Raw genomic sequence first — 26,587 nt, 5'->3', positions numbered from 1 at the left:
CTTTGTATCGTACTTGTACCAGTTTTCTTTATACCTCATTATGTATTTTATCCACTTAATTTTTTTTTCAACTTGTCTTTTTTATGTTGTGTTGGTTCTACTTTTTAAATAATTTATTTTTTCTTTATCTTAATTATTGTCAGTTTTGTACTATTATTATTTTGTGTATTATTAGTATTATTTTAGTTATTTATTCATTTAGTTGTTTGTTGTTTTTGTCGTTATTGAGGTTCCCCAGCAGGTGGCACCACCAACACAAGCAACATACAGTCAATCTGTATGCGATCTATACTAGAGTCTGCAGAACATATTTTAAGATATCAGAGTGGATGAGCAACTAAGGTTTATTTTCTTAAACTCTTCATAATGAATACATTCTTAGATGAGAAAGATTCAGTTTTGGTCTATGAAGGTAGAAAAGAGACCTTTTATGTATAAAGAAACGCTATTTTATTTTATATTAGATCCCAGTTTCCACAGGTTAAGTTAAAGACTTTTTAATGCACTCAATGGATGTATTTCTCTCAAATTTTGGTCACAAATTTGTCAAAATCTGTGTTTAGGAGCACTTTTCCAACATAACCCATGCACCTGACAGGTGAGGCAGGCCAAGGTGCGAATTAACGGCATCGTTACTCCTCAGGTGTGCGCTGGGATGGTCACAATAAAAGGCCACTCTAAATACAACGTCACAGGTGGAGCACTGCAGGAATGTCAATGCCAAAAACCAGAGCTGCTGCCCTTGAACTTACATCGTACATCCAACAGGCCTCACAACCACACAACCACACAACCACACAACGGACCTTCACATCCAGCAACAAAACAAACATTAGTAAAAGGTGACAAAAAATTACCTGAAAATTAGCTGGCAGGCATTATATATTACCAAAAAACTAGGGAGAATGTCAAGAAAACTGTATTCATAATTCCTTTAATTATATATTTAAAACTGCTTCAAAGGAAAATCTATATTTATCACTTTCATAAGGACTTTTTGTTTGTTTTTTGGTTATTCCTTTTTTCTTTCTTTCTTTTTGTTCAGTTTCTTATCCACCACTTCTCATGTTTTTAAAAGAAATCAAGTCAATTTCCTAAAATGACATCATCAAGTGGAAAAAAAAGAAACAATGAACAAACAAAGAAACAAAAAAATGACAAATTCAAAGGCAAAAGTGCAGAATGGCACCCAGAAATAATACAGTGCATGTTTTTTATGCTTTGGTGGCTGAGGGACAAAAAAAATGTAGTTTGAATGGGTTTCAATGGTGCATTTTCTTGCACTTAACAGTATAAATTTATCAGTTTTGTTTACACAGTGTATTTTGGATTTATGTTGGAGCTCAGCTGGAAATTCCAACACGTAGTTGTGCTAAAATGTATGCCATATGCATGAACACAGCCAAAATTATATATATAAAAAAAAGATAAAGAATGAAAAATGTGTAAAAATGTCCCTTAAGGATGATGCTTTATTTCTATATTTTGTGTTTATGCTTTTTTCTTTTCTTTTGGGGGTCCTGAAATTGAAAATATGTTCCTGTTTTGATAAGTTGACGGGACATTTTTACCCGCTGTTAGCAGCCGGCGTGTTTCTCCTTCCCTCTTTCTCTCACTAAGTGTCGGCCTGTAATCCGGGTTAACGAACTGTGACAGAAGAGGCCTAGCTGACTTCCTGATAACTCCCCGTGGTAACGAGCTCAGGAGGCAAGAAGGAGTACAAACCGTGCACACAACCAAACTCCCCTCCACCTTTGGCTTCGTCATTAAGGGACGCTCTTAGCCCACTTTGACAGCAAGACGGGATGACATGAAAGACAGAATGTAGGTCTTTCAGTCCATAGAGGACGAGATGAAACCTCAGAGGGGGATTTATATGTGAGGGCCACATAAGACTCCATATGTAAAATGCATTAAAGAAAATGCAGCTGGTCCAATTAAAAAGGAACAACAGCAATTACAAAAAAAAGAGCTATCATTCTGGAGGCTATATGATGAAAAAACTGCTCATGTACGTGATTCTACGATCTCGTCATGGGTAACCACTTGATAATCATCCAACCAAGTCTCCTGAAGAAAATCTTGGCATTGCAGGTTTCTGCAATCCATGGATTATTGTACATTTACATCAAAAACTAACACTTTTAGTGGACATAGATGAGCAGCGCAAACATCCCAAGATTGTTAAAATTGCAGCCTTTCTTTGCAGCTGCTGCACTCTTGCTCAATACTCGACCAAATTTCTAAATTTGTTGTTCCTGTAAACACAACAACTGGAAAACTAAGCTTTCTGGTTAAAGAGAGCATACGTAATGGACTCTGCTGGCATTAAGTCTGTTCATTTGACTTACGGATAAACCACACGGCAAACCAGGGCTGCGTAACAGTGATGCCGCCATATGATGTCACCAGGCTAGGGCTAGAAAACCTGCTGCATCAATTACTAAAAAAAGACGCAGTGCGAGGTGAGGCTTAATCTAAAAGTCCCCATTAGTGGAGGCCATCAAACATCACTGATGATCTCAGCGTAATACATGAAGGTACATGGTGGATTAGCAGGACGTTCAGCCAATGAGGACAAGATTTGTGTCTCAGAGCTGCAGTGTAGTAACTGGGCTACATTACCTGAGCCTGAGAGGTTAAAATTTCACACGTGAAGCAGACAAACAGCCACACCGTCAAGAGAGCTCATCAGACAATTTCAGTTTTCTCTCTGAAAGTTCAATTCTTGGCTAAGGACCATGCTGGAGGTTTTAATGTCCTGACAAGCACAAACACAAAGCTGCAGAAACCCCTCTGTTCTTTGTATCACTTGACCTTGATGTGATTTGCTCAGCGAATGTCATTACACCCAAGGTTTCTAACCTGGCTTAAAATTAAATCCATTATTGTAAAAATACCGGTGTCTTTGAATAAAACATACATTTTTACCATATGTGCAGACAACACTGCTGGCTGCTGGAAAGACAGGAACTCGTCGATACAGAACATGTTTGGTGCATAAAAAGCAGCTGTAAAAAAGAGTGATAGGTTGCTACAAAACACGCAACTGGGGCATAAAAAGCTGTTGGAAAACAGTTACATTTCACTACAAACCCCCTATGTTTGGTGCTCAAAGTACATGCTGATCTATTAGAAATTGGTTGCTACAAAGAGCTCTAACAATATTGTGCCTAAAAACACAGTGACAGGTCGCTACAAAACAAGTTTGGTGCCTAAAAAGCTGTTGGAAAAAAGTGATGGGTTGCTTCAAACCCACATCTGGAGCCCTAAAACGCAGCTGGAAAAAGACTGACGGGTCGCTACAGAACATTAGTTAGTGCCTGAAAAGCCACTGAAAAGATAGCAATTACTTTCTAAATCACACCTAACTTTTCTGTTTGCTGGTCTTTAACAGTGGTCTGCATCTGGGCAGCTGTCCTAGGTGTCACTGTATCCACCTCCAGTTAATTACGTCAGCTCATGCATCACTTGCCTGTAGCAACATCGCATATGAAACATGCATTTGTGGTGTGCAGAAATGTACAAGGCCAACATTTTCTGCTGCTGTCTGGGCTGGTCTGGTCTGGTGTACAACGTTTCGCCTGATTATTACTCATACAGAGTTTCTTACCACCCAGCTTTCCAAAGAAAAGCCACAAGTCAGATTACAGGATGTCAAAGTGGGGCGGACCAAACGAGATCATCTCTCATTGTTGACCAATACCTGCTCTCCTTCCTGTAATGCTCAACCAAAGACCTACCTTCTGTCCCGCCTCACTGTCAGCATCCAAATATATCTCGCCTCCTGCGTGTGATCATTTCATTTGCCCATTCTGGAGAAGAAATTATGTCCAAAGTGCACATGATATGGTTTGTAAAGTTTAAAAAACACACTTCTTGAAGTTCAGCTATCTTTAAACTCTGAATTCTTTGTTTAAGGAGGAGTGGCTACGTTCCTTTAACAGCTACACCTCATTGATTTAGGCAAAACTCTGCATTTGACTCTTGATCCACTTGTTGTCCCGGCCTTCGCGGTGTGTCAGGTGTGACGCACGTTTAGCCTGACCTGCTCTAATTCCCTAACGAGATTGGCTGTCCCCGGATATCCCATTAGACCCTGATTAACCGGGCTCAGCTCATTAGCTCTGAAAAACCAATTCACCCATGTCAACCTCCGCCCCAGACTCCCCATCCCTGCACCCGGACTGAAAACATGCAGCGCTATGCCATGAATCTGAGTACAATGTCACCTCCTGGTTGTCATAGGAAACCGGTGATCTTAAAAAATAAAATAAACCAAAGAAAAGAAAAGAAAGTTTCATATCTATGAATAAGAGGATGCAAGTGAGGAATTACAAGTTGCTGGACTTAATTTTACTTTTTTAAATTTAGTTTACTATCGTTGCACCTAAAACTTGTGGTTAATGGCACAAAAGTATATTCTTTCATTTTTAACTATGTGCATGCCCATTGAGTCACTTTCCCTTCATTCAGTGCCTAACTTCCAGGCGCATCAGGTGTAATTTCTCTACAAACCTCCTCAATCATTTGTCGCCTCTCCAATATTCTCACATTTCATCTCCACCTGTTCCCTTTCTCTCCCTGCCACCTCCTTGCATTTCCTCACCTGCCCGTCTTTTGACCTCATAACCTCATTTTTGCCCTGCAATCGGTTTACCCACCTTCCTCTCGCCATGCTCCCTCTCCCTGTCTCTCTCTCCCTCTCCTTCCCTCTCTATTTCCATCTTTGAGCTTTATCCCTTCATCCCTTATCTCCTTCATCCCCTCCAATCCTCATCTGTTCTTCACCGTGGAGGAAGGGAGAGAGAAAGAGAGAGTTTCTCACAAGTAAGCTGCTAGCAGTCTGCCGGGGGAGAGCGTCCGAGGAGCCAGCGAGCAGGTTGTGCACCGGGGGATTGTGGGATCTAAAAAAGCTCGAAGGGCCGGAGGTGTCTGGAACCAGGACCTGCAGGAGAAGAAAAGGGACCACGTTGTGTGTGGAAACAGGTGAGTTTCATCTTTTATGCTTCTGTTCAGCTCTTTAGGTGCTTCTTCTTCTGCAGGTGGATATTTGGAGCTGTAGCAAAAAAATGCTCTGAAGCTTACTTTATTTTGTGAGGTTTTAAATGAAGGATTTTGCTTTTGTGGAAATTTAAAAAAACAAGATGTGGAGTTTTGTTTTTATATGCAAGATAGAAAATAAATGAAAAGGCTGTGTACATCAGAGGATTCATTGCTCATGGCCTCCTGCAGCTGCAACGCGTGCAGTGATTTCCAATGATTTTGGAGAAACTTTCTTCCAGTGTTTCCTTCTGGGTTTTTTTTTTTTATCAAATTTAGTGGCAAATTTTAATGCAAGAAGATGTCTGTGTTTTTTAAAGGCATCCTGAAGCCCTGATTTCTTAAGAATCATTTCCTTGTACATTTACGTCCAAAGTAATGATTCCTTAAACCATTTGAAGGTGATCTTTGGATTGTAGAGAAGCTGCCAAAGAGGATTGGTGCCTCAGGTGCGGCAGCAGTAAGCTGCAGGCTGATCTATCACACAAAAACTCATGCAGCTCATCTGCAGAATTCTGCACTGCAGATTTGCTTGTGCAAACAGGGCTTTGTTTCTCACCAAAATGCTTTCTTTTGATTGTTTTTGGAACACTGTTTTAGTATCTTTAGAAAATGGTTTCACCCAAGAGTAGAAACAGTTACATGTGAGAGCGCAAAGGCACCATAACTGCTGTTAACTAAGACACAGGGATGGAGGAGTAGCTGATTTTTGACTATAAAAGACCCTCCACATCTCCCACCATCCACGACGCCCTCCCTCTCTCTCTGATCCCGAGGTAAAGAGCAGTCAGTAATCGGATGACAGGAGATTTGACCGGTAAAGCTTCCCTTAAGATCTCCTGCCTGGGATTTAAAGCCGTGTAGCAACCCACCCTAACTCACTGGCACCACCAGCCCCTCCCATATCCTCCACCCTCCGTCCCACTTCCTGTCGCAGACCAACGCTTATACTAGGGCCGCAGCGTTTTGTTCATTCTTCCATTAATCGAATAAGTATTTAGTCTACGAAATGTCAGTGGTTAGTTACCAAATGCCCATCACAAAGTAAATTTGCTTGTTTTGCCCTCTTAACACTTATGTAAAATGATATAAAAAGTAAGGAAAAAGCTGCAAATTCTCACATTTGAGAAGCTAGAACTTGGGAATGTTTGGCATTTCAGCTTAAGAAATATCTATAAATAATTACATCAGTACTGTTTTATTTTCTCATCTTTTCATCAATTTCTTTTAAAATATTTAATTTTTTCTGACTTGTCCCCACAAACTGCAGTGTTGCATCACTTACTGGTGCACATTAGTGCTATATAAACTGTAGTAATACGAGCAAGAGTCGAAGCTGTTGCATCGAGCATTTATAGCAACAAATGGTTAAAAGTTCCTAGTTAATTTTCTGTAACATACAGAATTTGTTCTTTGATTTTGTCACCCATGCCTTCCCTGCAGCCTTTCAAATTGTCATGCAATCAAGTTTTATAGAATTAAACTAAAGTTCCTGTTTAACATTAACAATTATATTTCCCTCTCTTGTGCAGCTTTATGCTCTTATTTTTTAAGAGATTTCTCCTGAGGTTGTTGAGCTTAAATGAGACAGACGTCAGTATCCCATTACAGAGTATTAAGCACATACACTGAACTTCTGCACGCAGGGCTTGAAATTAAAATGATGTGTCAAAGTAAAGTAACCAGTCAGGTAGAAAAGACAACAAGGACATTTCAAACAAGGAGTAAATTTTACATTAGATATTAGAAATACAGACATTTGACCCTTTATTCCTTGACTGTGATGTTGCTGGAGACTGTTATAGTGGAAAACTGTGTATATTGCTCCGTGTATGGTACTTCATGAATTAGTTTTTAGATAAAAGTTGAATTTAGTCTTGAAAATTCTGAACAAAATGTTTTAAATGTATACTGATTCTCTTGAGGATGCTCATAAACTTACTTGAATTTAAGAAATGTCAGAGACAGTTAATTAAAAAAAAAATCTACTCTAATCTCTGCTGATGAGAAATGTACTGATAAATTTCAGGAAGTGCTCTTAAATCACACTTTATGATGACACTCATTGATAAATAGTTAATTGAATGTATATTGAACTCAGTGTACTACATCATAGTTACTATTAACAAACAATGAAACAATAAGTAATTATGTTTATTAATTATTAGTGATGTGAAACTGTGTGTTACTTTAACAGTATATTACTTCACACATCATATTTTATGAATGATATTGAGTATTTGTTATTGTTAATAAAGGAAAGATTGCACAAAGAATATCAAAGTATATTTCACCTCCATACATAAAGTATGTAAGGGAATGTAGGAGAAACAAGACTGGAAAGAGAAGAAAAGACTATTTTATGAAGGAAAGAAACAAACCAAGTTTAGACTTTTCTCATGGTAAAAAATGACATAATAATGGCCACTTAAATATTGTTTACAGATGTACTACACAGTATTTATTAACCGTTAACAAGGTAAGGTCATATTCAGCTGTTTTAAACCGTACAAATACCCCAAACAGTTTATATAATGTTAAGGCTAATATCTGCAACAATAAAAAAATGGCATAAATTACGGCACTACCAATAATAAATTAACATTATTAATTACTATTGTTATTTAGTTAGTTTCAGTTAATGAAGTCTAAACTAGGTTTACTTCTTTCCTTTTTAAAATGTGATCTCTTCTTCTTTTCCAATCCTGTTTCTCTGACATTCTCGTACATGCTTTATGCATGTCAGGTAAACTTCTCCATCTCCTACATGCTTTAATATCCTATGTGCAATCTTTCCTAACAGCTTTTCTCTGTCTTTTATTTCTTTTGTTATTTGTCTTCTCTTTCAAGCCCTGTTTCACCTTTATTCTCCCACATACTTTATGATTTTTTTTCCTACATAGTTGTGCAATTTTTCATTTTGGCCTTTTTTTTTTTAACCACGAATACGAATATGAATTTTTTTTCTCACTTTGCTCTTTCTATCTCTGTATATCACTTTTTCTCCTTTTCCTTTGCTGAATAGCTCAACCAGTATGAGAGTTAAAGGTATTACAACTTTGGTTTAGGGTGAGGGATTAAACCTGTCAGGTACATGTCTAATCTTTGCTCTAGACTTGATGGTGTAACAGCAACTCAAGTGTCCCAGATCAAGGAATCCGGGTCAGTGAGTGATGCACAGGTTGGTCAGTGGATCAATGTTTACCCGTTACCTGTAGTGCAGGAGTTTGACAGCGGTGAACTGACATCCTAAATTCCTTCAGGAGTTGTTGTGCTGACATGCTGATACTTTACACAACTAACATTTTTTGTCCCTTTTTCTTCCTTTCTCTTTTTTCTGTCTTCTTCAGAGTGACAGTTTCTTCTTTCCATCAGTAACATCCCCTCGCAACCGTTGCCATGGCAGCTGAGAAAGCTGAAATGGATGCACTGAAAAAGGAGTGCGATGGCCTCCGCGCACAGATTGAGGTGAGCGACTTCCTGTGAAACACACAGTTCCTGAAGTTAAAATCTGTGGAAGTGGAAGGTTATTAAAATCTCTGGAAGCATCTTGATGCTCGATTACACAAAATGTTACAGTTGCCGGCTTGTGAAAACTGCATATCTCCAAAAACAGCCCTGTTTTCGTCTATCTAACAATGCACTTTTCGTTTTCTATCAGTTTTACAATAGTGACAATATATATAATATATATAAACATCACAATAAACAGCCTGGTACAAAAAAATGCTTTTGGTCTCTTCAGCTAATGTCAGCATCCATGCCAACTGTGTAGGGCTGATTTTTTTTTTTATAACTCACCCATTTACATTTTAATAAGGCCCAAAGTTGTGCATATTTAAGGATGGGGCTGCTTGAGTGGCAGACTGTCTGCAAGTCGTACCTACCGGTCGCCAGCGTCTGTGAGTTAGATCCAGCACTCACTCCCAAATATCACCACTTCTGGCTCCAATAAAACAAGATAACAACAGTCTGAAACCAATGTGTGATGTCACGGTAACTACATATATTATTTATACGGTTTATAGGCAGCACAACTGCTGTCTGTGATCCAGTTTCTCTGCAGCGATTGCTCACTGTCTATTGCTTGTCTTTTGACCCTGACATGTTAGGCCTTTGCTCCACCCCGAGGCTGACGAGGGCCCTTTACTTCTGCGCTATCCTAAGTTATAAAGAACCAGGCAACAAACACATGTAGTCAGGAGGTGTGGGAAAAACATCAATACAACATAGTATCACAATATCTTGTGAATATTTGTTGTGAATTTTTGTATGTTGTATTAATTCACAGGTGCGATAATATCGATATTTTTTATGTTGGCACATCATTTGAATTTAATTTATAGAAATTATTAAATTACAAATGCCAATGAAACTTTGGGTATCCTACGAGAACAATAAAATCAATCCATTTTTGTTAGTCCACTTTATACATTTTGCTGCAGTGAAAATAACTTTCTTACTGGATAAAACAGATCTTTACAAAGTTTTTCTTTGGGGACACAATTTTCAGTTGAAAAAGGTAATACATCACCATATATGTTATCCCAGTACTCAGTATGTTGCAAAATGTTTAATATTGTAATAATATTGTACCATTAGTTAAGTGTTTGGATAATATGGTGTCATGGGTGATTCCCACCCGTAGTTTTCAGATAGGCTCATCCTGATTGGCTGGTTGCATTTATGCAAATTTTAGTGGACAAATATGTGCTCATGATGAGGGGAGATAATCACCCATAAAATACAGTAGAGGTCTCCTCTGGTGCTAATAGAACAAGGGTTACAATATCGTGACCCTACATACTACAGGTGTGAGTACCAGTGCTCACTTTTAAAAATGCATTTTTATCAAAAGACAGTCCTATTATTTCTTCTTAAAGGATTATTTTATTAATATAGTGTACATTACTCCTGAAATTGTACTTAAGTCTTGCACTGCACTGTTTTGATTTTAAATTCAACCACTGATTTTGTTCTGTATATTTCATTGTGTTTTAATTTTTTCCCCTGTGTTTGTCTTTTGTGATTTTAAGCATAAAGCACTTTGTAGTGTTGGTTTTAACTGTAGTTTAAATGCAACAAATTAATTTAAAAAAATAAAACAATCAAAAAGGAGTTCAAGCTCTGTTGTTTCTCCCCTAACATGTAATTCCCTGTGTGCCCACCAGGCGGCCCGTAAGGCCGTGAATGATGGCAGCATGTCAGCAGCATCGGGAGCAGCGTCTCCGGTGAGCCGTGTGCAGCTGAAGCTCAGGAAGACACTCAAGGGTCACCTGGCCAAAATCTATGCCATGCACTGGTCTGCTGACGCCAGGTGAGGATGAGGAGGTGCACAGGAATCTCACCACGAGAGCATATCGGGACTTTAGGACTTGTCCCTGCAGGAAAAGTAAAGACATCAGTGGCTCTGTTGTGTTCAAGTGTCCCCGTAAACCATGACAGTGTTTATGTTGTGCTTTTTCTGCTCTAACATGCCAAAGAGCTGTTTTACAAAATTTCTCTGAGGCTGAAATTATCCTGATGTTTCAGTGAAATCCCTCTATTCATAATTTTGGTAAAGATTTTGGTAAATCGCCCCAGTTTTCTGTCCTGCAGAGTTCTCTTTTAAGACCTCACCTTTGACAGTTTGCATATTTGCAACATTTTCATTTCCTTTTATTTATTGGGCTAGACTACAGAAGCATAATGCATTCACTTGAGGAAAAAAAACCCAAACATTTGCCCTGTTTTTCTGAATTACTGAGACTGCTATAAAATTTGGTGAAAAGCTTTCAGGGAGAAGAAACTGGATTTTTTTCCTATGAAACCTGTCTTAATCTTAAACCATTATTCATGTTAATTATCAACAATTCACAATTGATGGAGCTATAAATGCAGTGTACTAAAGTTTTAAATAAGTCTCTAAAATATTAGATTTCTGCTGTAAAATATTGTATTAATTTAAGTAACAAGAACAGGAAAGGCAAGTTTATTTGTATGGCACCTTCACATAAAAGGCATTAAGACATGATGATGATGATGATGATGATGATGATGATGATGATGATGATGATAAGCAGTGCTTGGAAATATGTTGATGAAAGTATTTCTAAAAAATCTTAATTAATATATATATATATATATATATATATATATATATATATATATATATATATATATATATATATATATATATATATATATATATTTGAGTCATTTTCAGACACATTGACTCTGTCTTGTCTCTCACAGGCAAATGGTCAGGCATCACAGGATGGCAAACTTCTCGTCTGGGACTGTTTCACAGGCAACAAGGTAAAATCAAAGCGTTATATTTTAAAGTCTGTATGACAAAGTCTTGCTGGTAGAGTTTATTGTTTGGAGACACACTGACATCCAGTGGTGGAGAAAGTATTTACATCCTAGTACTAATACCACACTGTAAAAACACTGGTACAAGTCCTGCATTGAAAATGTTACCTATGTACATATAAATATAAGTGAATATATAAAATATGTCAGTATTATCAGATACTTAATGTATTAAAAGTAATATACAGTAAACAATAAATTAAAAAATATTTAATTTCAGATGTTGACTTCGCAGTACTCAATGCAGAAAAATGAATTAATACTTTTTTAACAATAATTTGGTATTGTTAGGAGTATTTGTAGCAACAAAAGTTCATATTTATTAAAGCGAGTTTGGGACATTTCTGTTCAAATTATAATCAACAAATACACTTTTTAACAAGGGTGCAGCACACTTCAAGCTGTGTTTGTAGCAATCAAAGGGTTTTTATTTTATTACAAGGATTTGGGACATGTCCTGTAACAACCAAACAAAGTGTTTTAAGCCAAAACATGATGTTTTTCTTACCTTGACCAAGTGGTTTATGTGCCTAAACCTCACCACACATTAGCTCCAAGATACAATTTAAAACTGAAACATAAAGTTTTAGCATATCCGCTGCATACAAAACATGTAACATATCTGTGGTTTGCAGAAATGCCAAAATTTACTCTGGAAATTTGTTTGCAATCACTCAAACTAAATCTCTGCTCTGCAGTTGGTTGCCGTTCCTCTAAAGTCTGCTTGGGTGATGAGCGTCGCCTTCGCCCCCTCTGGTAACCTGGTGGCCAGCGGTGGTCTGGACAACATGTGCACAGTGTACAACATCAAGGCTGCCAGCCCCAAGACCCTCAGGGAGCTGGACGCACACACAGGTGAGAAAAAATGCACTCTGGTAAATATGGAAATGAAGTTTTGTGTTACCTAAAAGCCGAAAGAGAAACAAGCTGGTGCATGGTCAGACTGAGATGCTGATTTTCCTCCCAGGTTACCTCTCTTGCTGCCGTTTCCTTAGCGACACTGAGATCCTGACAGCCTCTGGTGACACCACCTGGTGAGTTCATGATTTTGCCTTCAAATATTATCGAGCAGCATCCTCCGAGGTTACTAAAATAAAGTTATGTTGCGAAAGTGCCCAAAACTGCAGTTCCTCTAATGGCCACTTGGGGCTGGCTACAAAACAGAGTCAATCCCCAGAGACTCCTATGTTAAAATACCCAACTTTACAGCTTTGGCCTCTATATCTACTTTTAACATTTATGACGACTGCACGAGGTGATTTCTTATTCTTATTCTTATTCTTATTCTTATTCTTATTATGCACCCATTTATATTTTATTAAGGTTTAAAATCTGGCATAATTAAGGGCGTGGTCATCTGGTCCAAGACGATGAGTGACATCACATTGGCCACGTCCATTATTCTTCTTCTTATTGTTCTTAAGAGTCTATGGCTGCAATACATGGACTGCAGTGCCAGTGGACAACTACATCTGACTTTAGGCATTACTGTAGAGTTTCTTTGTCACCAAAATGGCACTGAAATGCACACAAAATCATAAACCATTTTTCAAACTCAATAAGACAAAGTCAGTGTTTGCTTGCAGAAAATCAAGGGTGTGTTCGTAAATCTCATGTGACGCTCCACACTGAAATGAAAGAGCTGTTGTTCAAAGCTGTTTTTAAAACGTTTGCCTCAAGTTACTCTACTGTAGTTTGCAGTTTGCTAGCCTGGTAATGCAGTGATGTCTTTGTAAAGAGCAACTGAATTTTGTGACATTATTGACAATAAAAACACAGATATGGGTCATTAAAAAAACATGAATTTTTCATGGCTGAAACTGTTGATGGAAACACAGCATTTGCTGGTTAAAATACAACCTACCGATCCTTTCATTCTTTCCTTTCCTTGCACCCCCTCCTCTATATCGCTCCTCCTCTCCTCTGCAGCTGTCTGTGGGATCTGGAGACCGGCAAGCAGAAGATCATCTTCACCAACCACATTGGTGACTGCATGTCGCTGGCTCTCTCCCCCGACACGAACACCTTCATCTCTGGAGCCTGCGACTCTCTGGCCAAGCTGTGGGACCTGAGGGAAGGCGTCTGCAAGCAGACCTTCTCTGGACACACCAGCGACATCAACGCCATCGCTGTGAGGATAACACAACTTTTTTTTAACTTAGCCTTTATTCAACCAAGAGAGTCCCAATGAGATGAAGAATTTTATCTTAATTTTTAGCAACGACCCTTCAAAAGCTTTTCTTTTGCTGTGTTTAGATTTATTTTACATGTTTTTCAATTTATTGGTTAATTTTCGTTTTGCTTACTGCTACCTACTGCTTTTTAATGATTTTTACGGGGGGAATTGAAGTTAGTGGGCGAGTGACTTTGACTATATCTGGATATGTGAGGGTGAAGAGCAGCATTGTGGTTTTATTTTTTTAAATTATCCTTGCCCGTAAGAATAAACACCAGCTCTTTCTTTTCTCTCCTCGCCTCAGTTCTTCCCAAGCGGAAACTGCGTCATCACAGGCTCCGACGACTGCAGCTGCAAGATGTACGACCTGCGCGCCGACCAGGAGGTGATTGGCTACCAGGACACCACCCTGAACGCCGGCGTCACGTCTTTGGCCCTCTCCAACTCAGGCCGCCTTATCTTTGCCGGCTACGATGACTTCAACTGCCACATCTGGGACTCACTGAAGGGAGAGAAAGTTGGTGAGTCGACTTATTCAGAATTTCAAGATTTTAAAAAAACAAAATGAAAAATCTGTCTGAAGCCTAAAAACAAGTATTTGACTGATGGATAGACAGCCTTTTCATAGAATATTTGTGAAACTGATGCTACATAACTAGAAAAAAAGGGCAGCTATTTGCTTTTACTCAAGACGTAGAAAAACTACAACGACCAAAATGCACTGCACATTACCAGACCAATCACCACTCCCCCTGGCAGGTTACATAGTAGAGAGGAGAAGGGACGATGCATTTTTGTAGGCCAACCCGGTAGTTAGCATCTCGCTGGTTCTCTCGTCAAAAACCAAAGTGGGTTTATTGAATGGGATTTTTGAGAATCTCTGTGATAAATACAATATTTATGATTTATGATACATTTTGTTCAGCATGATCGTTTTCACAGATGAACACCACCTTTGTGTGTTTTGAAGAGTAAATTAAATTGCCGGAAGCAAAAAGCTATTGTTAGGCTGTAAACGAAATTACACTGTGGTTGCCCCAAATCGTTCAACTTGTGATTTGATTTAGCGCACACAATCGAAAAATATCATAAACATATAAATCTACGAGATGGAGAGCGACCTTTTCTGTAAAACTGTAAAGGCAGGCCAGTGGGTTTAATGAGTTTTCATTTCCCCTCGAATTGCACAAATTAATTTCCTCATCTCTTGCCTCCTCTTCTCTGATTCCTCTTCCCCAAATTCAAATTGCAAACGTTAACACACCAAATGGAAAAGTTTTCATGCTCACATGAGGTGGTATTTTCAGGCCATTTAAAAAAGCCATTTTTTTTTATTTCACAAAACTGCAATGGAAACACTTTTTTTCAGTTTTATAGGTCACATTGTGGCTTTACTGCATCGTAAAACTCTTCAAAAGTTGAGCAGATCATCCAGAAGTTTTGAATCCACAATTAATCTGTGAAATCGTGGACTATCACCTGCTTTTCCTTCAATTTTCTTCTTTCCTTTTTTTCATTTTTTACATGACCTCTCCTCTCCTCTCCATGTAATTCTATATTTACTTCCTTTCTGCGCACTTTGTCCTTCTTTTCTTTCTTTAACACCCTCTCCTCTCTCCTCACTCTTCCAGGTGTGCTGTCTGGCCACGACAACAGGGTGAGCTGCACCGGCGTCCCCTCAGACGGTATGGGCGTGTGCACAGGATCCTGGGACAGCTTCCTCAAACTGTGGAACTGAGGCGTCCCGGACGAGGAAAACACCGAGCGAAGAGGAGGAGAGGAAGGGAGGGAAAGGGAGAGGAAAAGGTTGAAGAAGGGAGAGAGAAAAACAAAGTGAGGTTGGGAGATATTTGGCACCGAGCGTCCTCTCTTCCTCTCTCCCTCTCTGCCTCTTCCTCATCCATGTATGCAAAAATATGAGAGGTTGCAAGAGAGTCGAGTTGAATAAATGGCATCAGGTAAACAGTGCACGATGCATCCCGCTGTATGTGCAAGAGAGTTTTGTTGTTTTCGAGACGATTTAAAGAAAAAAAATGTAAAAAATAGCACATTATTCAAAATGATCAGCGAGCAGGAGAGAAGCTCTTATTGAAAATATCAAATAAACACAAATAGATTTTTGACAATAAAAAAAGAAAGAACTCTTGAATATCAAAGACTGTAGGATTACAGATTTATTTTTATTGTCTTTGACCTGTAAAAGAGCCCTGCACTTATTTAGATAAAGTATTGATATGTACATTTATTTGGATTTTATAGATTGACATATTAGGACGGAGAGTTGATGTACAGTGTCTTTATTTTTTCTTTATTTATTTATTATTTTGGGGGCTGCACATATTCTGAGTATATGTGAATGGTAGAGCTGCCATCTCGGATCCCCCAATAACAACCAGATCCAAGAAGGCTGCTGCTGTTTCCCCATCTCACCGTGACAATCCGATGACCTAAACCCAGACGGATGAAGGTTGGATGGTGTAGCCGAGCGGTCGGGCTGAGAGACTGGCTGCCTGGCGGCGGTCTGACCTGTGAAACACTGTAAACTTCATTTTACTCCCCTGGGCTCAGCTGCATTTTGTAGTACTTTTACACTCGTGCAGTTCCTCTGTAAAAAGACCAAATGTTTGTTGAAAATCTTTCTAATAAACATAGAATTCTGCATTAACACCAGGTCAGAGTCTGTGTGTGTCGATGGCTGGGGATGACCTTAACCCTCTGAAACATCAGCAGGTTGGCTTGATTTCTTGCAGAAACATAGACAGAGGGTGACAAAAAAAGGCTCAAAACTGAAGAGGAATTGAAGAAATTAGTAAAAAGTAACAAGAAAATTACCTTGAATTTGAAACAAAAAAATAAAAATACAGTAATCTGATTCAAAGGTTTTTTTCGGCTTTTATTCCCTTTAATGGACAGAAAGGTTTAGGTGTGAAAGGGGGAGAGAGAGCGGAGGCAACATGCAGCAAAGGGCCGAGGCCAGAATCGAACCCATGGCCACTGCAGCGAGGATGCAGCCTCTGCATATGGGGCACCGCTCTGTCCACTGAGCCAGCAGGGGCCCCCAGTAATGTAATTTTATAAAATATATAATTACAGTAATTATACATTTTCTTGATATTTTTCCCAAGTTAACTGATGATTTCCTCATGAGTCTCTCTCTTTTGTTAACTTCAATTCCACATCCTTCTCTTTTCACCTTTTTTTTTGCAATTTTGATCAAAAAATTAGTAAAAAGTCACAAGAAAATTCCTTTAAATAAGAAACAAAACAATAAAGACAATTAGAATAACCAAAGCAGGAAAGGACCTTATAAAGAGCTAAATAATGATAATTATAACAATAATAATAATAGTACTAATGATAATAGTGGTAGTAGCAGTAATAAAACATTTTTTGTGAACTCATTTTAAACATAGAATTAGAGTAATCATACATTTTCTTGATATTTTTCCCAAGTTAATTGATGATTTTCCAATTATTCTTTTGTTTTTTAAGCTAAATTTCAAGTCATTCTCTTTTCACTTTTCATTGTTTTTTGCAGTTTGTTGGACTTTTCATGTCAAGTTGCTGGTTGCCTTTTTACCAAAGAAATCAAACTAATTTTCTCACATTTCAGAGGTGTAAATGCTTGTGAAAGACATCTAAAGCAGCACAAGAAAACTGGTGGTGATCCTGATTCCAAAGGGTTAAATATGATACAAAAGAATGACACTTATAATGAATTATAGTCTACAGGTACACATGGGAAACAGTAAATTTGCCCGTGCAGGTGCAGCTGCTGAGCTCTGGAGGACAAATTAGTCTGGAGGGAAGTTTCATCTGCAAGGTCAGCACGCATCAGCAGCGTGACTCACACCTGCACACAGCAGCAGCGAGGACACACAAATGTTCGTGCAAAATTGTGGCTACACCAACAAGAGAACAGCATTACAGCACCTCACAAAATATTCAAACCATTTGCCTCAACACTTGAAATAGACCTCCAGATGCATCCAGTTTCTCTGGATAACCTTTGAGATGTTTCTGCAGCTCGACTGGAGTCCAGCTGCTGTAGATTCAGTTTATTGGACCTGAACTGGAAAGACACCCGTCCATATAAGTTCTGACAGAGGACGAAAGGAGCAACGAGGTGGAAGGAAGTATCTGAAATGGACACAGAAAATTAATGCAGAGTTTCAGCATATGTCATTTAGTTTTAAGTAAAAATCCAAAGTGTAATTCAGTTCATGGATTCCAGTATTATTAGACATATTTTGAGTGTTCTTCCCAAAAACAACGTTTTTGGTTTTTATGTTGGTGAATAGATATTACAGACAATATAATTAAACAGTTAACTGAATGCATAAAACATAAAATCTAAATAAACTAGTATCGAAACTTTATTTTTTGTTAACTTCTTGTTTTCTTTTTTGTTTGTTTGTTTGTTTGTTTGTTTGTTTGTTTGTTTCAAACTTAGTTCTTGCTTACTTCAGGGTAATTTCTTCTTTTGTTGCTCATTACCTTCTTCCCATGTTTTTTTTTTTTTTCATTTTTAATAAATATATGACTGTATTTCCCATATCTGGTGAACAACAGTTTTCTGTGAATTCTGTAAATTTTAAAAAAAAAAAAAACAACAAGAAAATGACTATGGTACAGTGCTTGAAACATTACAGCAATTTTACTAAATAATTTTTACCCCGCCTGGCACATTTCGAAGTTGCTCGTTGCCTTTTTCCCATGTTTATGAAAAAAAAACATAATTGTACCTATTTGTGACTTGTGAAAGGCATCTGAAAGAGACATGAGGTTTTTTTTTTTTAATTATTTTTTATTTGATTTGATTTTTTAAACATGTATATAATGGAGAAATTCTACAAAAACAAACAAATAAAGTACTAGAAAAAAAATCATAAATAAATAAAGAATAGAATAAAATAAAATAGTTAGTGTCAGTGCACGATTGGACCAACAGGTGGCGGTAATGCACCTGAAAGCTGTTTGAGTTTCTTTATAAACCCAAACAGGAAGAAGAGTGATGTTATTGCCGGTGTTTGGTGCACATATTTCCGACCGCACCTGACGTACATCAGCCGGCCGGAGTCCTCCTGCAGCTCAGCTGATCCTCCAGACCTCCTCATCCTCCTCCTCCTCCTCTGCTCCTCCTCACCGGTATCAGCCTCCATCAGCCGGCCATGGCGCTCCGCACCTTCTTCGTGGGGGGAAACTGGAAGATGAACGGGAACAAGGAGAGTCTGGAGGAGCTGATGACCCACCTGAGCACCGCCAGCCTGGACGATCAGACCGGTGAGTGATCGATCACAGGCTGCAGATCGACCGCAGGGTGCAGGGAGATATTAAAGTAATCGATAAACAGGAAGGGAGGTGCCGCTGCTCAGATGACACGATGACATTGGGGGGTCATGTGATCAGGATGAGTTGCATAAAGGCCTCTGACGTCTCTGTTTTATCCTCGGAGGTGGACAGTGAGTAGGGGAGAGCGCGGGTCATGTGGGACGGGGAGAAAGATCTGAAAACCTCAGTATTTAATGGCACCTGGGGTGACATCACTTTGCTTTCAGATGCCTTTTTTTTTTTTTTGAAAGACGTGGGGGAAAAGGCAACAAGCCTCGTAGTAAAAATGTTTTTAAGAAATTACAAAAAATTGGTAGATTTAGAACAGTCTTTTTAAAAAGTTAGGGAACAAAATAGACATAAAAAGGGGGAAACTACACTTATTCTATATAGTTTTTCTTTCCCAGGTAATTTCTCTGTTGTTGCTTTTTAACTTTATTTTCTGTCTTTCTTTTTTTGGTGTTTTCTTGTGTTCATTTTCTTAATTTTTGGGTGATAATCTTGTTTGTTTTTTGTTTTGTTTTTTTTTTTATTTTTGGGGTCATTCCTTTTATTGCTCGTTGCCTCCTGCCCATGTTTTTGAAAGAGAAATCAAGACACTTTGTTCAGGTTTGAAAGGGTTAAGGAAATTTTTGTCTCTTTTCAGTTTTTCCTTTACCATACTGTTTTTTTTCATTATTTAGGAACAGACAAATATTGGTGTAAAGCTGATCAGTGGATGCTAGTGTTAGCCCGGCCTGGTTCTGGACTGCTTTGAATGGGGGGCCAGGAAGAGATGTTGGTGGGTTATACGAGTTATTCTTTATGTGCGTAATCTGAGCTGTTTTATGTTGTTATCCTAAGCTTTTTGACAAACAAGCTTAATTTTGTGCCTTTTCATTCACTATGGCAGTGATACTCAACTTATGGCCTGCAAGCCAAATCAGTTCTCCAATTTACAATGAAAATGCTTCTCCTCACCTTTCAGACTGAAGCTTTTGTATTCTAAATTTCCATGTAAACTTGCTCTTGACTTTTCATAATATTTCTTTTCAGGGCTTTAACTCCCAAAAGTGACAATAGCATGAAGTGCTTTTAACCTAAACTTGCCGTGTCAGTGCTTTAAAATGAGCAAGTCATGCTCTTACAGCCACACTGCAGCTATCCGTGAAGGAGCTCCCCTGAAAATAAATGTAACCCGATTAAATGTAAATAATTTAACTTTTCAGCTCAGAGCCATTCAACGTGGGACTGTTAAGAGAGTGCAAACACAAATATAAAAAGTCTCGGCTCAGATGAAGAGAAAATTTAAGTCACAGTGACCTGTTTTTCAGAGGTGGTGTGTGGAGCGCCCTCCATCTACCTGGACTTCGCTCGCTCCAAACTCGACCCCAGGATCGGAGTCGCCGCCCAGAACTGTTACAAGGTGGCCAAAGGGGCGTTCACAGGCGAGATCAGGTATCTCAGCGATGAATGAATACACTCATGAATTATTTTATACTGCAGTCTTATTCATTAACTCGTTAAATCCCCCTCATCGCTGACATAGATCAGTTTTTTTGGGGGGGCAGGGGCTCTTTAGGCGGAGAAAACAGTATACAAAAAGTAAGAAAAAATAATAAACAGCATAATAGGCCCCGTTTTATCAGACACATTAAGGGCATTGGAATAGAATTTTGTATAATTTTAAGACTTTTAAGAATTTGATTTCAATACGAACTTTCATCTATGTGCCAGTTTATAATAATAACAATAATAATAATATTTAATTAGACTCATTAAGGTTATTGGAATGGAATTTGATTTAATGTCACCAGTTAAATTATTTAATATGAACTTACATATCTGTACCTATAATTATGTATTTATTTATTTAAATATTATAAACATGTTTTGTTTTATATTTTTAGCTTTCTATATTTTTTAAAAATTCAGTTTGTTGTGTTAGTCTTGTTTTTGCTTTTATTTTATGATTTGTGACTCCATTAAAAAAATAATTTAATTAATTAATTAATAATAATTTTAATTTTTGAAAAGAATCCTCACACTCAAAAAAACCATTCAGATTTTGTATTTATAATTTTTAAACATGTAAAATGATGCATCACATGACCAGTGTGTCTTTAACGTGTGTCTTCTCCCTCCAGTCCGGCCATGATAAAGGACTGCGGGGCAGACTGGGTGATACTAGGACACTCTGAGCGCCGTCACGTCTTTGGGGAAAGCGACGAGCTGATTGGTCAGAAGGTGAGACACTTGTGGTTCAGTCCATCGACAAGTGAAAGCACAGATATTTGAACTAATCACAATTGACAATCATCACCTTTAGTGTTCGGAGGTAGACATTACACATTAAAATCTTTAGTGAAATTAGCTTTTAAAAATAAATAATGCGTCTGTGCTTCAGATGTATCCATGTGGCTGCAGGGAGGTAAATACGCTGTGATTCTCAGGTGGCTCACGCTCTGGAGAGCGATCTGGGTGTGATCGCCTGCATCGGGGAGAAGCTGGAGGAGCGAGAGGCAGGCACCACAGAAGAAGTCGTCTACGCTCAGACGCAGGTCATTGCAGGTAAAAAAAAAGGACTAATGACATTTTTTTCACTGCGGACTAAATCTTTGTCCCATCCGGACCCGTGGCCAAAATACATAAACATACATAATATGTAAGAATAAGAACAGATTTTATTTACACACCAAAATATGTCTGTATTTTTCTCCCTTCTTTAGCTGAAACTCAAAATGTGAGGTGACCAACATGCACCAATAAAATTCTCATGTGTGGCAGTTTCTTCAGTTCCCATATATCTACAACAGATGACATTCATATTCTGCATCCACTCAGTCTGATATTAGTATAGAGATAGTAAGATTTGATTGATGCTTTTTTTTTCTGGTAACATCTTTGCCTCATGCAGCCTACTTCTATACCCAAAGTAGGCTACACGCTGATTTAAAATGCAAATAGGTCAGTGGTCTCTGCTGCTTCTTTAGTCGTCTCCTTCCTCTGTTATTGCACGATTTTCTCTTCTGAGAGCTCACAGAAAATGTGAGCTAAATTACAGAATTGATGGATGTTTGCAGCACAGCTCTCCTGCAGAATTCTCAATCTGAAATAAATATACCTTTTCTGTTGGCGTCCGACAATTAATTCATTTTTTTCCCTGAAACTGAAAAGACTGTCTAGATTCTCTCTTTTCTGTTGTTCTTTAGAAGAGTTTTTCAGTAATTTGGGCTGATGTAACCCCAGTGTCTGTGTTTGTATGGCAACATTATCATGTTAAATATAAGGAAATGTATTTTATGAATATGAGTTGATGTTTTCCAGAGAACGTGAAGGACTGGGGGAAAGTGGTGCTGGCGTATGAGCCTGTGTGGGCCATCGGCACAGGAAAGACGGCTTCACCTGAGCAGGTAACACCGACTCCTTCTTCTGTGATGTGAAACTTCAGCTTAATCTTCACTAAGATGAATATAGATATAACTTGATGAGCCTCGTTTGTCTTTACTTGCATATGTACGTTTTTACGACACAAATCTGATATGAGAAGCACATGTGTGTGGACAGATGTTTTGTTATTGTTATTATTTTAGCAATTTTTTAAATTAATTTATTTGTTCCAACTACCTGCCCAGGGACTGCGGGAGGAAAATAGCAGCTTGGCTAAAATCTGATACATTGCTTCTCTCCTTGTTTTATATAAGGTTAATGTTTTTTCGTGCACCGTGCCTGTCTAAATAAAATTACATCACATTACAGAGACGCCCCAAAATCTTAAAGTAACATTTCAATCACTGAGCCTTAAACAGCAGAATCGTGTAATCGTGTCACCTTGGAGAAGAAAACTTTGTTGTGAAATCGTTGGTTCAGACTGTCGGGAGTCGGGAACATGATGAAGGTCTTCATCTTATCTGAACTGTCAGACATCTGGAGCAAAGATGAAGCGTGCCAAAGGTGAAGGACTTAGAAAAAACGCCTCTCCAGTTCATTATAATCAAAGCACAATTTTCTGTAACGCTCTGTTATGATGTGATATCACAGAAACAGGTGAAATGATCACAACCTCTGAGCGCTGCATTACGTGGTGGCATGTATGTGATGAAATTATGTGATGCAGTTCGGTTTCAGCTCCAAAACAAATTGTTTAGGCTTCAAAAAAGATTGTTTCCAGTTAGTATAACTGCGCTTATTTGAATATATCCAGTGGGCAGTCTGGTGTTGTTCGTCTTGCTTCTATTTGATTTTGTTCCCCTTCTTTATTTGGCATGTTCGAAATGGGTCTAATTAACTAAGTACATTGGAAATTGTGGTAATAAACAACATGAGAACAGCATCAGAAGGCAGTTAGCTTGTATCATTAAAAACAAGAATATTTTATCATTTGCTTTCATTTTGGCCCTTTTTAAGTATATTTTATGATTAAAAATGTTATTATTTATTGTTCATTGTAACAGATTGTCTACACAGGACAATACAGCACCAGTGAGGCCACGTTTAGGTTAGAACGACCCAACTAAAAACAGAAAAGTCTTCCTTTTGAGTTTTTTAAAAAATCAGTGTTCATAAGATAACATTGTAAAAACTATCATCACAAAGGCTGTGCCCTTGCCTATTGAATAAAGGTAAAAGAAAAAGAAAGAAGTGTTTTCAGGACCCCAAAATGCCGTTGTTGTGTAACCAAAAGGCCAAACAAAAGTTTAACATTTCATACGAGAACCGTCGCCATGTAAACGGCCCCTGAGAGCTCTGACTCCTGCAGATCCAGTTTCTCCAGGAAAAACTCACCACACCAACAACACACTCACACCTGCAGGCTGCCAATCAGCTGATACCAGCTGGAAACATTGTTTCATGTCATCACATTTTATTGATTAAAGGTTTTTTAACAAACAAAAAAAATATAGGTGAAGGATGAATATTTAATGGCTTTGCTGATAGTATTTTGTCAATATGTCAATACAGTGATTAATTATTTACTTCTTAATTGTCCAGAAGTAACAACAGTGTGTGTGTGTGTGTGTGTGTGTGTGTGTGTGTGTGTGTGTGTGTGTGTGTGTGTGTGTGTGTGTGTGTGTTTCCAGGCCCAGGAGGTCCATGAGAAGTTGAGGGCGTGGCTCCGAGCCAACGTCTCAGACGAAGTGGCCGATTCTGTGCGCATCATCTACGGAGGTCAGTGATGATTTCTGGCAGTTTTACCTTTAAAGAACTCCTGTGCAGGATTTGAGCTTTTTTTCGACTTGCTGACTCCTGGTTGTCGTATCATGTGTGCGTTTGGGAGGCAGGTTGATTTTTTCTTTTTTGTTAGTAATACCAGTACCAGAACCCTACTCCGGTACATTTTAAAAATTGAAGAAAAAACAGGCTTATGTAGTGAGTTTTAGCATTTTTCAAGGGTTGACAGGCCATTCACTAGAAGAACATTTTTAGGTTTTAAACGGGTTTTTTGCATTTTTGGCTTTTTGTGCCACCAATACTAACATATTAATGTATTTTAAGCCAAAAAGTGATGTTTTCCTAAATGTAACCACTTGTAAACCACTCCTTTGCTGTAATGTGACGTTTCAAAGTATCTGCTACATAATTATGTGCAAACAGAAGGTACTGTAATGTGGTTTGTAGAAACGTTCAGTGCCAACATTTATCCTGGCGGTGGGTTTGGGTGAAGGTGTGGTTTTAGAGGCTGAAGAACAAAATTTAGTCATGACTTTTTTAATAAAAAAGAAAAAGAAAAGAACTATCTGACATTGGCATTCATGCTCTCTTAACTCAAATTAAAATAACATTTAGTTTAATTTTTAGAGCCAATACTTAAAGATAAATAATGTTGCATCTTTGCATCAATAGAAAAGTTTCCTTTAACGGTTTATTTTGACTGATGTTTGATTCTTGTGTCGTTTTTAAGAAAAAAATATAAAATATTAAGATTATTTCCGATTGCCCCGACCCCACAGCTGTCTTTAGTTTTATTTGTCTTTATCAACATTTTGTTTCAAGACGTGTATAAAGCTCCCCTATATATCATCAAAAACTGCCAGCTTTTCTTTTGTGATGTATGCTATTTTTGTTTTCAAAGCCACACGTTGATAAATCTTTAATATATTGCTTCATAATTGCTTTGTTCACATGAAAATATTGTAACTATACAGTCAGAGCTCACTGTTACAGAGAGTTCACCAAACTCCAAACTGGGGGCAAACTGGTCATCATACCCTGACTTTTACTACCTTACCCTTTAAATTCCCACATTGTCGCGTCTTTTCTTCGTCCTCCAGGTTCAGTGACGGCAGCTAACTGCAGAGAGCTGGCGGCTCAGGGCGACGTGGACGGCTTCCTGGTGGGCGGAGCCTCTCTCAAACCAGAGTTTGTCGACATCATCAATGCACGCGCGTAACAAACACAACAAATGTCTCCATCGGGACGAATAAAAAACACTCGGCCCTTTAGATTGTCACAATGTGTCCTCAAACTGGGCTGACTGATCCGCAGGCAGACGTGTGTCGAAGTAGAAGTATTTTGTTGGATCAGGTAAACAGAGGGTACTAGAAGTAATTCAAAGTAAATATCAGCACTTTTTTGTCCTGTTTTGGTGTCATTTTTGGTCATTAATCTCTTCAGTCAAACTATTTCTATTTCTTTTTTCATTTAGTGTTCTATTAATGTTGGGTTACATTATCAAGTATTTTACAACTTTTCTGACTTCAATTCTGATGATGAGAAACTTTACAAAAGAGTGTCATATTTTCAGCTGATTTAATGACCTTTTTTGCAGATTAAATAAGTTCAGCACAGGTGAAAAGAGATAGAGTGTACAATCTTCTTTTGTCTGAAGACTTTTTCCTGTTTTACTTATTTGAGAGTTGGAAGTGGTGACAAACAAGATTTTAAATGTGATGCAAACAATACACTGTAAGTTTCATCACCTCCGCAAAACAATAAAATATTCAAGTATGTGATTAATAGTTGCAGCTGCTAATTTGAGGTGAAGCGATGTTATTTCCAGCAGGTGATCAGTCACTCCAGGTTGTCCTGTGTCTTGTAATGTTGTATTAATGTTACACACTCTCTCACAAATTGTAAACTGTTACTTGAGGACAATAGGAGCTCTGGACCGAATGTACTTAAATATCTAATGCAGACAAAGTCTGTCCTTAGCTGTTACTAAGCTGTGAGAAGTTTGGACTTTTATTGTGAAGTTGTCACCAATAGGCACTTAAGAGTTAACACTGAACACTGCTGCTGTATGTTTAACACTGGACCTAAATAAATAAATAAAATGTGAATAGAGGTTTGTGTTTTTGTCTTGAGTGACATTAAAGGGGAAATATCCCACTTTTTATATGGATGTCCAATTAGTATTAATTGTCAATATAGTCGATGACAGAAGTATTGGAGACTTTTAACTTTTTTAACAAAACTTCCAGATAGATAGATAGATGCAAAACTGCAGAAGTAAATCATCAGGTTGTTATTAAGCAGCTTTAGGAGTTTATAACGAGTTGATGATTTGAATCGGCTGTGTTGGAGCAGTGAGTGATCTAAAACACGCATGACAATTGTTAGACTGCTCGAAGAGAGGTTTGGGAAACACTACTCTAAAAGGTCAAGTATTTCGTTTTTCGGTTAATACGTTTTGCTTGAAAGGTTTTAAGCTGGTTTCTAGTGAAAATGAGTACTAGAATTACCACACTTAACCATGGCTGTACG

General features: G+C 38.1%; 2 protein-coding genes across 2 annotated transcripts; both read left to right on the top strand.

The window, feature by feature from the left end:
* The first annotated feature begins 8,442 nt into the window (after positions 1 to 8,442).
* On the top strand, positions 8,443 to 15,311 carry gnb3b (guanine nucleotide binding protein (G protein), beta polypeptide 3b). Its single transcript, XM_042506877.1, has 9 exons — positions 8,443 to 8,511; positions 10,215 to 10,360; position 10,642; positions 11,278 to 11,340; positions 12,096 to 12,252; positions 12,365 to 12,431; positions 13,327 to 13,528; positions 13,878 to 14,094; positions 15,205 to 15,311. Exons 1-9 carry the CDS (start codon positions 8,443 to 8,445, stop codon positions 15,309 to 15,311), a joined length of 1,029 nt encoding a protein of 342 aa, XP_042362811.1.
* Positions 15,312 to 18,725: 3,414 nt separating this feature from the next.
* Positions 18,726 to 26,165, top strand: tpi1a (triosephosphate isomerase 1a). Its single transcript, XM_042507158.1, has 7 exons — positions 18,726 to 18,856; positions 20,218 to 20,341; positions 21,031 to 21,130; positions 21,337 to 21,454; positions 22,211 to 22,296; positions 23,965 to 24,052; positions 25,156 to 26,165. Exons 1-7 carry the CDS (start codon positions 18,745 to 18,747, stop codon positions 25,272 to 25,274), a joined length of 747 nt encoding a protein of 248 aa, XP_042363092.1. The 5' UTR covers positions 18,726 to 18,744; the 3' UTR covers positions 25,275 to 26,165.
* Positions 26,166 to 26,587: the final 422 nt, after the last annotated feature.

Source organism: Plectropomus leopardus, chromosome 18, assembly GCF_008729295.1.
Source record: "Plectropomus leopardus isolate mb chromosome 18, YSFRI_Pleo_2.0, whole genome shotgun sequence".
Lineage (NCBI taxonomy): Eukaryota > Metazoa > Chordata > Actinopteri > Perciformes > Serranidae > Plectropomus > Plectropomus leopardus.
Note: the sequence above shows the minus strand (reverse complement) of the source record. Positions and strands in the feature narration are given on the sequence as shown.